The sequence below is a fragment of the Ochlerotatus camptorhynchus genome, unplaced genomic scaffold (assembly GCF_037179485.1).
Source record: "Ochlerotatus camptorhynchus isolate MF236.1 unplaced genomic scaffold, CSIRO-AGI_Acam_v1.1 ptg000253l, whole genome shotgun sequence".
Taxonomy (NCBI): Eukaryota; Metazoa; Arthropoda; class Insecta; order Diptera; family Culicidae; genus Ochlerotatus; species Ochlerotatus camptorhynchus.
The window spans coordinates 115,439-128,318 of NW_027040743.1; the positions used below are offsets into that span (position 1 = coordinate 115,439).

General features: G+C 38.8%; 1 protein-coding gene across 1 annotated transcript in view; it reads left to right on the forward strand.

Moving 5' to 3' along the window:
• LOC135704972 (acid sphingomyelinase-like phosphodiesterase 3b) overlaps positions 1 to 12,880 on the forward strand; it is a 232,689-nt gene that overhangs the window by 69,640 nt on the left and 150,169 nt on the right. Inside the window, exon 2 of the mRNA XM_065226514.1 lies at positions 676 to 1,830. Coding sequence (XP_065082586.1) covers positions 1,698 to 1,830 — 133 coding nt within the window. The 5' untranslated portion in view covers positions 676 to 1,697. The remainder of the gene's footprint in view (positions 1 to 675; positions 1,831 to 12,880) is intronic.

Genomic DNA, 12,880 nt, shown 5'->3' on the forward strand with positions numbered 1-12,880 from the left:
CTACCGATTGGAAAACCAAATATTTAATTAACTGTCAGGGGGCCTCCCAGGGCCTCAGTGGGTAAAGCCGCAGCTACAAAGTAAGACAATGCTGGAGGTGGCTGGGTTCAATTCCCGATTCGGTCTAGGCATTTTTCTGATTTGAAAGTTTCTCGACCTTCATGGACATAATGTATGGTTGTACTTGCCACACAATTATTCTAATGCAAAAATAGTACAGGTATTGAAAGCTCTCAATTAATTACTATTGAAGTGCATCTAGAACACTAAGTTGACACCATTAAACTAATATGCAATCAACAATAAGCTTGAAATACAACTAATAAGATGAAGAAGAATAAAAGGATGAAGAAGAATAAAAGGATGAAGAAGAGGTAATGACCTATCATTAACTATTACTTAAGCTGTCCAACAAGATGAAATAATTAAAAATCCGTTTTAAAATATCGTGTGTGCAAGGTTTGAGGAAAATTAGATTTTGGATTGGTGTCCAAAGTGTTTAATTCTTTAAGACTTTGATTGATTTTTATCAGTTTTTTTATATCCTCCAGTAGCCACAATCTTAGTTCAATACCAAAAACTTACAAAGTCTTCCAGATAACCTGTATCCTAATGCACAGACCCACAATTGAGCAGACATCTAATCAAAAATGTATCCTTCTTTGCTATTTCCAGATTGGTTCAACCTCGTGGTGACACCCAAATATAGCCCACCATTATCGTTATCACGAAGAACGAATAAATATCAGTGAGAGAAAAAAATACCAACTCGCAGTGTTTGTACATTATTAACGAACACCAGCACCACCATTGCTGGAAACGGCATTTTGAAAACACGTGAACCAAAGACAAAGACGCCAGGTAGTAAGTGATTGTGTCACGAAGTTGACTTGATTATTTTTTAATTTCGACTCCTCGGTTCCCCATCGGCTGCTATTGCCACTGCATTATTGGTTGGACGCCAATGTGACGGCTGCAGACAGTGACAGCGGAAAAACAAAATCAAAGCTGCTACGTGAGCCTGAAAAATTCATAAAGTTTCCTTACTCCAGGAATCTACCAGGGAAACTTGAGAGGCACCTTCCTTTTTTTGCGAAAGTTTTCTTTTTTTTTTCGTCCGTTTATTTCCAAGATTTTTGTTTCGACTAAGTGAAAATTGATACTCGAGAAAAGTGCAAAAAGTAGGACGATCCGACCCCCACGCGCTCCTTGCCTGTATTATTTCCTACGTGCGAATTGGCTGAGGCAAGTTATTCGGCAAAGTAAACAAACACGTGCACATAATTGAGGGAAAAGTGATTTCGGATTCGGTTCGTGAGGTGTTGTCCCCCTCTCAGTCTGCCGTGAAAGAAAGGAAAATAAAGTAATTATATTCGCCAACCCAACCATTATTGCCACCTTGTTTCTATTAGTCTGCCAGGGCGGAAAGTTTAGTCAAACACGTTTAGGCTGCCACTCGACGCTGTTGGAGGAGGTGCGAAGAAATTTCCCTCCGGACGCACGCTATCGAAATTTCGGCTAATAATTGTGTGAAAACAGATGCGCGTTGGTGGGAAAACTTTTGCAGAGAGTGGAAAACATTTCAGCACGCCCGAGGGCAATAATGCTAGTGAACACTATCCCACGGCGGTAGAAAAAGGCACAGTGAGCAAACAGCACGCACGAATTCAAAGACCGACTACTCAAATGTCGAATGAATGAAACATAATGGATTACCTGGGCAACTTAAAATGGACCTCCATAGAAGATTGAAGGTCTTCCCGGTCGTCACCTTAACATGGGCATGCTTCGCTGCAATATGCTGTGTTAAACTGACGGAAGCTAAAATAGGTGAGTACTACTTTTTCTACTACTAAATATAACAGACAATGGTCGGAAACCGATGGAAATTATTCGCTGTTGATCTATATCAACGATTCTCAACGTTTCTCCACCGAGCGGTAAAGCTCGCTTAACATTACTCCTTTTCATTTGTTTTTCGCTTAGTGGGGGTACGCGAACTGCAGGTTGAGAATCGAGGATCTATATTATTACTCTTATTTTTTTTATTGATGTAACACCCAAGGACAGGGAATTTTTTCCAATATCCAATAGCCAGATCTCGGTTTCAATTCCTGATTATTGGATTCAACATCAACAGCGATGTGGCTGCGGGAAGTCGAAAAAAAGAAATACGTTTTCACCAGGAAAAGCCCAATCGAGTTTGGATTACGAGAATTGAAGTCAAATTTTACTTGCAAAAGCGTAGTCGAGTTTGTGTTACGAGAATTGAAGTCAAATTTTACTTGGAAAAGTGCAATCGAATTTAGATTTCGAGAAGTGGAGTCAAATTTTACTTGGAAACGCGCAGTCGAATTTGGATTATGAGAATTGTAGTATTGTTTCCTAAATAAACAAAAATATATTTCCACCTGGAAAAGCACAAAACATCAACAAAAACAAGTATAAATGAAAATTAACTCATTTATCATAACAATGTTGCGGACATACTGCATACTCATATATCTACTTTAACGTTCTTATTCTTATTGTTTAAGGTAAACTATTTGAGAAAGGAAGGATATTGTTGATGTAACATCTACTCACCGACGCACAAATAGATGCTACGGAGTTTGATAGTTGGGTAGGAGATGGGTTAGGATTCGCTTAAGCAGGCGATTCGACCATATTAATAGTTTTGTTTTGGAGGGGCTTGGGAATAAACCCACGATCTTCTACTCAGTTAGCAAAAGCGGTAGCGGTCAAGGTAGTTAAGCTACGGCGCCGGTGGTGTAGTGGTAAGCGTGATTACCTCTCACCCCAGCAGGCCTGGGTTCAATCCCAGTCGGCGCCGCCGGGATGTTCTGAGGCATAACATCTCTGATCACGCCTTCCTTCGGATGGGAAGTAAAGCCGTTGGTCCCCGGTTCATGAGTTGATGGGTCGATAGGTAGGGTCCAGGTGTGGGAGCTGCCTTCCTGGCACGTCGGTAGCATTGGTGCTCAGCACGGAAAACAAGATCGACGGAAAAAAACAAACCAAAGGAAGGTAGTTAAGCTCCTCAATTGCATTCCAATCTTGTTTAAAATAAAATGTTAACAAACAAAAAGGAAGGATCTCAACGGAATGATAAAATTTACTCCTATATACGGCTGATTCATCTATTATTGAATAACTAGGATTTACGATATTTATAAAAAAAAAAATCAAATAAAATATAGACTGCAGGCAAAACCTGATTATACCTAAGTAACATTTTTTTCTTGATAATCACAGACTACGAAAATCTTCATGCTTCTTGATTTTTGTTAAAGGACTGAGAATTATTTTTCAAATTTAAAAAAATTAAAATATTTTGTTCATTAAATCCCATTTGAAACTTTAATTTTTTTTTTCTCTTCTACGAAACAATAATGACTCTAAAACTTTCCCAAGAATCTGACATGTTGATATATTTTCAAAGATCTTAACACTATTTTTTTACATATATTTTTATTAAGGAGACTTTCAGCCCTGGACTGGTTTGTCTCGGTTATCTTAAAATAAGCTTGTCTGGTATTTCAAAGATTGACAATGTTGACTAGAGTTCTAAAGTAAAGTAAATAGCTCGAAAGATAAATGAATTGAATATTTAATAAATCTTAGGGAATTTTAAGGAGAACCCTTGTAACTTTCTAAAAAGAAGTTCTGAGAAAATTTCCGGGCCCCGTCTCGATGAGTCTCATCGTCGCCCACTGGTCACCCACCATAGCCGGTTGAACTCCGAACGAAGCTAGAACAGCACTACCGTTCATACTGGCGACAACGCTCTGATGAGACAACGAAACCCTACCCCAAGCTCCTCCCCTGATCCTATCCTTCGAAAATGTACCCTTCTAACCTCGAGTAAGCCGTGAGTAATCGGCCCAACTCCTACTAGACATAGAATTAAGTGAATTTTGTTACAAACAAAGAACAATGAATTATCGGCTCCGTAAAGCTAACGCGATTGAGCCTTCCAAATAAACGAACCAGATAAAAAAAAAAAATTCCGGGGGGTGCTGAAGAAGGATTCAAGATAATTATTAGCAAACTTCAACAGCAGGTCGGAGGTGACTTTCAAAAGGTTTCTGAAAAATGATCAAAGGTAAATCTGAAGAAAATACATAAGGAATTTTAATGAATATAACAACAGTAATTTATACATAGAATAAACTGAGAACGAGGTTTCATGAGAAAACCAACAATTAAGTAGAGTGAATATCAAAAATTTCAGCAGGTAGTCAAAATTTGAAGGGAATCCCAATTTAAATCCAAATTGTTTTTAGTGCGTAATGCAAAAAAATTCGCAACATCTTTATTATTATACGTTTTTGAAAAATTTGATAAATTAGGGATACTAAAGGTGTTTTATCATTTTGCTTTGCTAAATTGTCGGAGTCACAAAATATTGTAAAACTTCCTAAATTCTAATCGTTTAGAATGAATTTTATATGCAACATTAAAAGAGCTGTTATGTCAAGGTTATGCTTGGTTTAAAAAAATTATATGTTTTAAATGCTTGGTAAATAAGTAGGAAAAATTTAAAATTATATCAGACTCCAAATTTTAAAAATCTGTCACTGTCTGGTGAAAATAAAATTCAGATATCGAGCAAAACGTAACCTTAAAAAAATCTTTTCTTTGGATCTTAATTTCTTGCAAGCTTTAGATTCCTCAAACAATTCGTAATACCAATTTATCACTTTTCCACCCTGGTTAACTATTTACGATGGATTTCTTCCTAATGTTATTGAGCATGATTCCCGTCATCTTTATCAATAATTTAAAACTTGTTTCTTAGAAAATTCTTGGGAAAGTAAAAAAATAAATGTTTTGAGGGGTTTCCACGGAAAATTAAAAAGATCCAGGATTGTAAGATTGTAAGACTTTAAGTCTAACTTAATTAAAATACGACTAGAAAAAACTTGAAACTTGAAGACAATCCCTAGAGTTTTAAAAGATTCTAGCACCCTGGAAAAATTATTTATAAATATGTTGTATTTTTATACAAATTAATAAAATACCGATGAAATATGCCGAAGTATGACTGAAAATACGGATACATGGTGATTGACCTAGTAATATAAACGGTATAGTAGTGTTCAGCTAATTCCCGTGATGCAAATATCATGACACTCACTCGACACTCGTCAATGCATCAACCGACTATCGCTGACAGATCGTTTTGTCACGCAGTGAGAGGTAAAGCCATGGAAAACAACAATCACCAGTAATGGTCGCTGCTCACAGGCAAAACGTAACACTCGCTGCTAATGATGTAAAGCACAACGAAAACAGTGACGACTTCTGCAGTACGATGATGAGCAAAAGTGAAACGACAGAAGAAAATGAAAACAATGCCTACGCATTCTAAGTTCAACGACATATCTTTGTCTGATCACAAGCAAATATTATTTGAATATGAGGCTGGTCAACGGTTCACACAAATTTTTAGAGATTCTAGGAAAACAGACTGGGAGCTATATAATTCAGAGCTAGTGGCAGGAAGAGAAACGATAGCAATTAGCTTAAACACTTGTGAAGAACTTGAGAATAGTTCTAAACAACTTTCAAATTTGATCCAACATGCCTTTTATGAGAATTGCATCGAAAATGAACGCTCTACAAATAGGGATGTACCTTGGTGGAACAACAGGCTACAGAAACTTCGTAAAAAGCCCGAAAGCTTTTCAATAGGGCTAAATGAACACAAAAGTGGGAACAATATAAGGAATCCCTCACCGCTTATAATCAGAAAACACGGATATCAAAGAAGATAAAGGGTGTCCACGATGAAATTGCCACACACAAAATTGATTCGCAAAATTCGAGTTTTCATCCGATTGCCATCAAATTTTCAGGGATTGAGAAATAACTATTAAACTTCATTTTACCATTTTACTCGTATTTAATTTACAGTCCATACGCAAATGCCCGCACCTTGGCCTTAACCCCGGCCATAAGATTCTGCACAACCTGTGAATCAACCGTTTTTTGCATGTAAACCCATACTTTCTTCAGTTCCTCGACTGTCTTCACTACCTTAGGTCGTTTAAGAAGGTGCTGCTTCATAATCGCCCAGTACTTCTCGATGGGGCGGAGCTCCGGAGTGTTGGGAGGGTTGAACATTTTCGGCACGAAATTGACCTTATTGTCCGCATACCACTTCAGCACGTCCTTGGAGTAGTGGCATGAGGCCAAATCCGGCCAGAAGATTGTTGGGACGTTGTGGGCCTTCAGGAGAGGAAGCAGCCGCTTCTGGAGGCACTCTTTTATGTACACCTGTCCGTTCATCGTGTCCTGGGTCACGAAAGGTGCACTCCGCTTCCCGCACGTGCAGATGGCTTGCCAAACCAGGAATTTCTTCGCAAATTTGGACATCTTCTGAGTGCGGACATGCTCCGGAACGCTGAACTTATCTTTGGCCGTGAAAAACAGGTTGCCGGGGATCTGTTTGAAGTCGGCCTTCACATATGTTTCGTCGTCCATGATGCAGCATTCAACTTTCGTCAGCATGTTGAGGTACAACTTCCTGGCACGGGTTTTGGCGGACTTGTTCTGCTTCTCGTCGCGATTAGGGGCCTTTTGTACCTTGAACGTTCGAAGCCCAGCCTTAGTTTTGGCCTTCTGGACAAAACTTCGGCTTAGGTACAGCTTCTTAGCCACATCCCTAACGGAGGCGTTCGGATTTCGGTTGAAGGCCCCAACTACGCGGTTGTGATTTTTGGTGTTGTACGGAATACTTTTTCCTTCACTTCTGGGCTTCCGATCGGTGGTCAACCGTTCCTCGAACCGCTTAATCACTCGCGACACCGTGGAATTCGCGATTCCCAACGTTTTAGCGATGGAACGATGCGAGAGATCCTTGTTCTCATGATGAATGCGCAAGATTTTATCACGCACGAGCTGTTCTTTCGACTCCATTTCCGCGAGTTTTGATCACAGGACTTTAAAACTTGCAGGATGTAAATAATGCACTATGAACTAAATCCACCCAAATTTTCAGTAAATTCTACCCAACGGTTAAAAAGTTAGAGCAATTTCATAGTGTGGCAATTTCATCGTGGACACCCTTTACAGTTGTTACAAAACTAGTAAGATCTTTTGGAACAAAAGAAAATTTCACTTGCTGCATTCCTTGACATTGAAGGTGCATTCGATAATTCATCTCACAATTCAATGACTGAATCGTGGTTTCGATCAAAGCATTGTAAATTGGATCAATGAAATGTTATCAAAAAGAGGAATATCAGCAAACCTTGGAAGCTTACTCATCAGTGTAAGCGCATCCAAAGGATGCCCGCAATTGTGGTCTTTAATAGTTGATGATCTTCTCAAAAATTTAATAGCCCAAGGCTTCGAAATAATTGGCTTCGCAGATGATATAGTCATAATTGTACGTGGCAAATATGATTGTATTATGCAAATTGCGTGGTGTGATACGGAAGGATTAAACATAAATCCTTCTAAAACTACTATTGTGTCATTTACGCGAAGGAAGAAATTTGCATTAGACAACATAAGATTGAAAGGCACACTTTTGGAACTTTCTAATGCTGTCAAATATCTTGGAGTAATCCTTAATAGTAAATTAAATTGAAATATGCATCTAGAGCATTATTGCCTAAAGCTACTTATGCTCTATGGATATGCAAAAGAACATTCGGCAAATAGTGGGTACTGAAACCGAAAATGATCCATTGGTTTTACTTGGCAATTGTGAAACCCAGGATTACTTATGGTGCATTGGTCTGGTGGCCAAAAACAAAAGAGAGTGTTGTTCAGAGAAAGTTAGAAAAACTCCAAAGGTTAGCAACTCTCTCAATAACTGGTGCAATGAGAAGTACACCGTCGAAGGCATTGGATGCTTTGCTTTATATGCTACCATTGCATCAATTTGTACAATTAGAAGCCGAAAACTGTGCTCTAAGGATTACAAGGTCAGTGAAACTCTTTGAAGGAGACCTTAGAGGACATCTTAGGATTCTAAAAACTGTTAGTATCAACTCTCTTGTAAGGAACAACAAAGACTGGATGGAGAAAAGATACAATTTCAATCGAATTTTTTAAAGTATTTGACCCTGGGCGTAATTCATGGCAATTTGGTGGCCTGCTTCTTCGTCCAGGATCAATTGTTTTTTATACAGATGGTTCAAGATTGAACAATCAAGTGGGAGCAGGAGTAACTGGCCCAGTGATAGAAATATCGGTTTCTATGGGCAGATGGCCAACTGTGTTCCAAGCTGAAATCCAAGCAATTTTAGAGTGTTCCATTATAAAAAAAAAGTTAGTCTCGCCACGCGCGACTGTGTGCCCTACAAACAAAGCTGGCCAAATTAAACGGAAGCTGTTGGGCTCACTCACCAACACACTCACATAAGCTAGCAAAACAGCAACTGATTCAAAACGAGCACAGATGAGTGTCGTGATTGTCGGGAATGACCAGATCGGTGATGGATCACCACCGAACACGATATTCACCAGTTGCTGTTTACTTCTTTCGTCAACTTGATGGATGATCATGGAGAGTGCTTCGACAAGCGATCCCCTGAAAATGAGAAAGATATCAGAAGGAAATTAAATATTTAACAAGTAATTTTCTGTGTGCAATATCAACATGCACACAAGTGGTGGTGAGCTCAAACTCGGATTAACTTTTAATACCGATCTTGTTTGGATGATCTGCAAGATGATTGCTTAGAGTCGAGTTGATTAACTCTGATGTTGACATCAAAGCAGTCGGACGGATGATCGAGGCATGATCGGGATTTAATCCGAGGATCATACCGACTGGCGCTTACCACCATAGGTGGTTCAAGTTTGCATCACTGATAACATTCCATTATTCTTCACTATTATTTCGTTCTTTGTATTAAGGTCACCAACCGATTCCTATTCCTGACTACTTCAAACTAGGGGAACATGATTTTTCAGTAATAAAAGGAACACATAGTCTATTTAACTGTGTATGCCTTAATAGTGATAAGACCTCGGTTTTCCTGTACCGAGAATAATCTTGAAGCAAGGGAAAAGAGAGATAGTGTTCAATTATGTAATTCCTAATCTTCTATTCGTTGTTCACTAGTTTGAAGTGGTGGAACTTTTGAACAGTGGAATATGGAAAAAGGCTAGACGACAATGAACAAAAATTTTGGATTTCCCATAGTAAGTTCCATATAAACTTCAAATGGTTTGTGCCAAGTCAGTTTCTTACCAAATGAGTTCAAATTTTTGGAGGCTAATCAGGACCCGATTTGGGACCGTTGCACTGTGGAGCAAAAATGTCAAATTTTGCATCAGTCTAGTGTCCATGTAGCCAATCCTGGACGATATGTCTTGGATACAAGCTCTTACTTGAACTCTTTACTTTACTTTTCTATTTGTGGTCCTGAAAAGGACCGATGGGTTGAAAGCTCGGAAGCCAGTTTAGAACAATGCTGTGGAATTATTTCCTCGATGTTCTTGGAGATGACAGCGGGGCTCATGCGTTGCACCTGGATCGATTGGTGAACATTTTGGTGAAGTACGATGGCATAGTAGTCCTCAATTGATGTTCTTGGCGAATTGATACGTTACATACAATGTACATCTTTGTTTCAAAGGGATATAGTCAAATGTTTTACACGCTATTTGAAAACTACTGAATTTTGATTGAATAAACACCGTTTGGTGAGACTGGAATAAATTCGATTTTGAAATCTGTGTTAGGGAATGTGCTTTTCACAGTACATCGGTGATAATGTTCATTTGTAAAGCAACAGTTGCATATTCGTGCAATTTTCAATAGTGACGTTTTGAAAATTATAAAGTATTCATTTTAGCAGAATCGTAGATGACATTCCAATCAATTGGGTTGTTTAGAATTAATATCTATCCGCTATTGACAGAGTAATAAGTGGTCAAAACCTGATTTTTTTTTGTAACGCGGTCGATTTTGGTTTTTTTTTTAATTTCACCCCCAATATGATGCCAAAAGACGTAATTCTACATCAAACACAAATCATATTTAGTTTTCAATCTGCTGTTAATTTAAATCAAATTGATTACTTATTATGATGTTGGATTTTCGTCATTGCTTTAAGAACTAGCTTTCGTTGAGATTATTAGAATGAATAATAAAAAAAAAAAAAATCAATGCATTTTAAGCTTTCAGTTTAATTGAATTTCTTGTAATTGAATGCTAATTCATGTATAAGGAATTAATGAAGAAAATGCCTATTCTGAATATTGTTAGGTTAGGTTTTCTTTATAACGGAGGCTTTCAGCCTGAGGCTGGTTCACCTCCACGTGAACATTTTTTTTAGGTTTAACAAGGTTACACATTCCTGAAATAAAACTTAACTTCTTTCAAAAGTATCTAATGAACTAAATTTATAAAAACCCAATGAAAAAAAAAAAAAAATAGAACATTCAGTCAGGAAAATTAAAAAAAGAGTCGTTGTTCAATAGATCTAAAGCAAACTTATTGGCGTCACCTATTTTTCCATGTGATTATCTGCATTAGTCGGTTGCATCCATCAGCAGTGTGCAGTTGCACTTTCATCATGCAAATAAATGCATCGATCCAGCAGGAAAGCTACCAAAATGAGAGTTCAAACTAAGTAAACATATTTTAACGATAGATTATTTACACAGCTGGAACTGCTGCTGAATTACTAGTTCCGGCAACTTTATTTATTTTCGATTAGATATTCACAGCAAATCTTGAAATCAAGCTGCTTTTAGTTTTGAATCCTGTCATATCATAGTGAACATTTAATTGTTTAGTCAACTGTTGAAATCAAATCGAGGTTTCTATTTGATATCAATAGCAAGATGTCATATTAGGGTACCCGCGATATCTGCTATATGCAGTCGATTTATGTGATTCTGCAAATGTCTAGTATAATAATGTAATTCGTTTGTCTTTTGTATCTCTCCATTAGTTTTTGTTTGTCTTGTTCCCCGTCTCCATGAGTCTCATCGGCGCCCACTGGTCACCATAGCCGGTCGAAATCCAGACAAATCTTGAACCACACTACCGTTCATACTGGCGACATCGCTCTGATGAGACAACGAAACCCTACCCCCAAGCTCCTCCTCTTTTCCTATCCTTCGACAATGTACCCCTCTAACCTCGGGTAAGCCGCGATTTTCCGGCTTAACTCCTACAATTCTATTCACATAGAACTAAGTGAATTTTGTTACAAACAAAGAACAATTAATTTATCGGCTTGAGCCTTACAAATAAATGAACTAGATAAAAAAAGATTTCATATTCATTTGCTCTCATTTTGTTAACCGACGTTGCTCGGGTGTAGGCCCTTGCGTGGACAACCGTCCGTATATTTTTTTTCCGGACATTTGTATACCACTGGCAAACCATCCTCCCTTCAAAGAAGTCTACGCGGTTTAAGAACAACCCCATATTATAATAATATTAGATTGAAGCAAAAAGTAGCCTCTGCTGTTGAGTGATAGGTACAAACCTTATCAACTCCTCCTAAATTTCCCCATTATCATTCAACACAAAGCAAATAGAATGCCATCCCGTTCCGTGTTAGATAGCACCTTTCTAGAAGCGCTATAAAAACTTGGTCGGAAAATCGTCTTCCGCCATTCGCGTCAACAAAAGCTCAGCCGGAAAACTTGCCAACAATTGAGTGGAATTTCCACCCCCTCTGAACGAAGCGACAAATGCCATCAAAGTCGGGGAATATCCATCACAAACAGAAAAGTTTGATATTCTTCCCTAGGGCATCAGAGGAGGACAGACAGGCATCAATTTAGCAAAGGAATTCTTCCATCACCATCGAGTCCTTAAATGGCGATGAATTAATCGTTCTGAATGGCACGGTGAGCGGGGATGAGCGGTAGCTTTCGTTCCGTTACAATGTAAAGAGAGCTATCTTGACGCGCGGAGGAGGGGCTTTCTTCATTGCTTCTTTGGAATTTGTCAGTGCCGCAATTAATTTGGTGAGTTTCGTGCATACCTGAATTTGACCGATATTTTTCAACGCCCCATTTACCGCATAAACCGAATCCTGCCAGCATTTGTCCAGGTCGGTCGGGTGCAATCGTTTGGAATTCCATTTTCTGCAACTGTTTGGGGAAGGATTGGTGCACACTCACAGGATTAATTAAATGGAGCAGATACTTTTAATTCCATTTCGTTCCGTTTCGTTGTCGTTGCAGTTGCAGAATACGAGTCAAAGTCGGTCTGTCGGTCGGGTGTAACACGTGGATCAATTTGAAATGGAAAATGTGGGGAAACGATGCAAGTGCTCACCTTTCGGAAAGTTTTTTGTACACTTAGGTTGCAGGTCAACACGGATGAACAAACGAACGACCGACCGACGACATGACGGAGCAGCTTTCGGAGAAACTGAACAAATGACTTGGACGTTCGATGCAGCAGTGCCCCCGAGATTCGAAAGCACACATGAGCTTGTAACCATTTGTCAGTTACAAGGCAGGATCTTTTCTTCTCTTGTTTTCCAGATTCCACGGATTGGATAATTGGCACGTCCTTAGGGCAAGAGAGATGTGGTTTTAAAAAATCTAATTGTCCTTGGAAATAGAACAGTGGCGTTTTGTTTCAAAAGGCGAATTCTGCAATCAACTGGGCTTGTTTCAGACGTTTAAATCATTTAGGGAAAAAACAAATCAGCAGGGACAGCGCCTATCCTACACACACCTATGCCATAGCACGTACCAAAGTTGGACAAATTCCATTTTATGAAGCAGAAATCCTGTGCACTCAAGTACCATTTTCCTCGAACCTAATGAACCAGATCGAATGGTGTTGCTCTGTCGAATACACGACAAACGAGAAGTACGTGTCCTGGTTGACCTACATTAAATGCTTCTTCTTCTTCTTCTTCTAGTCTGCTCTTTCCAT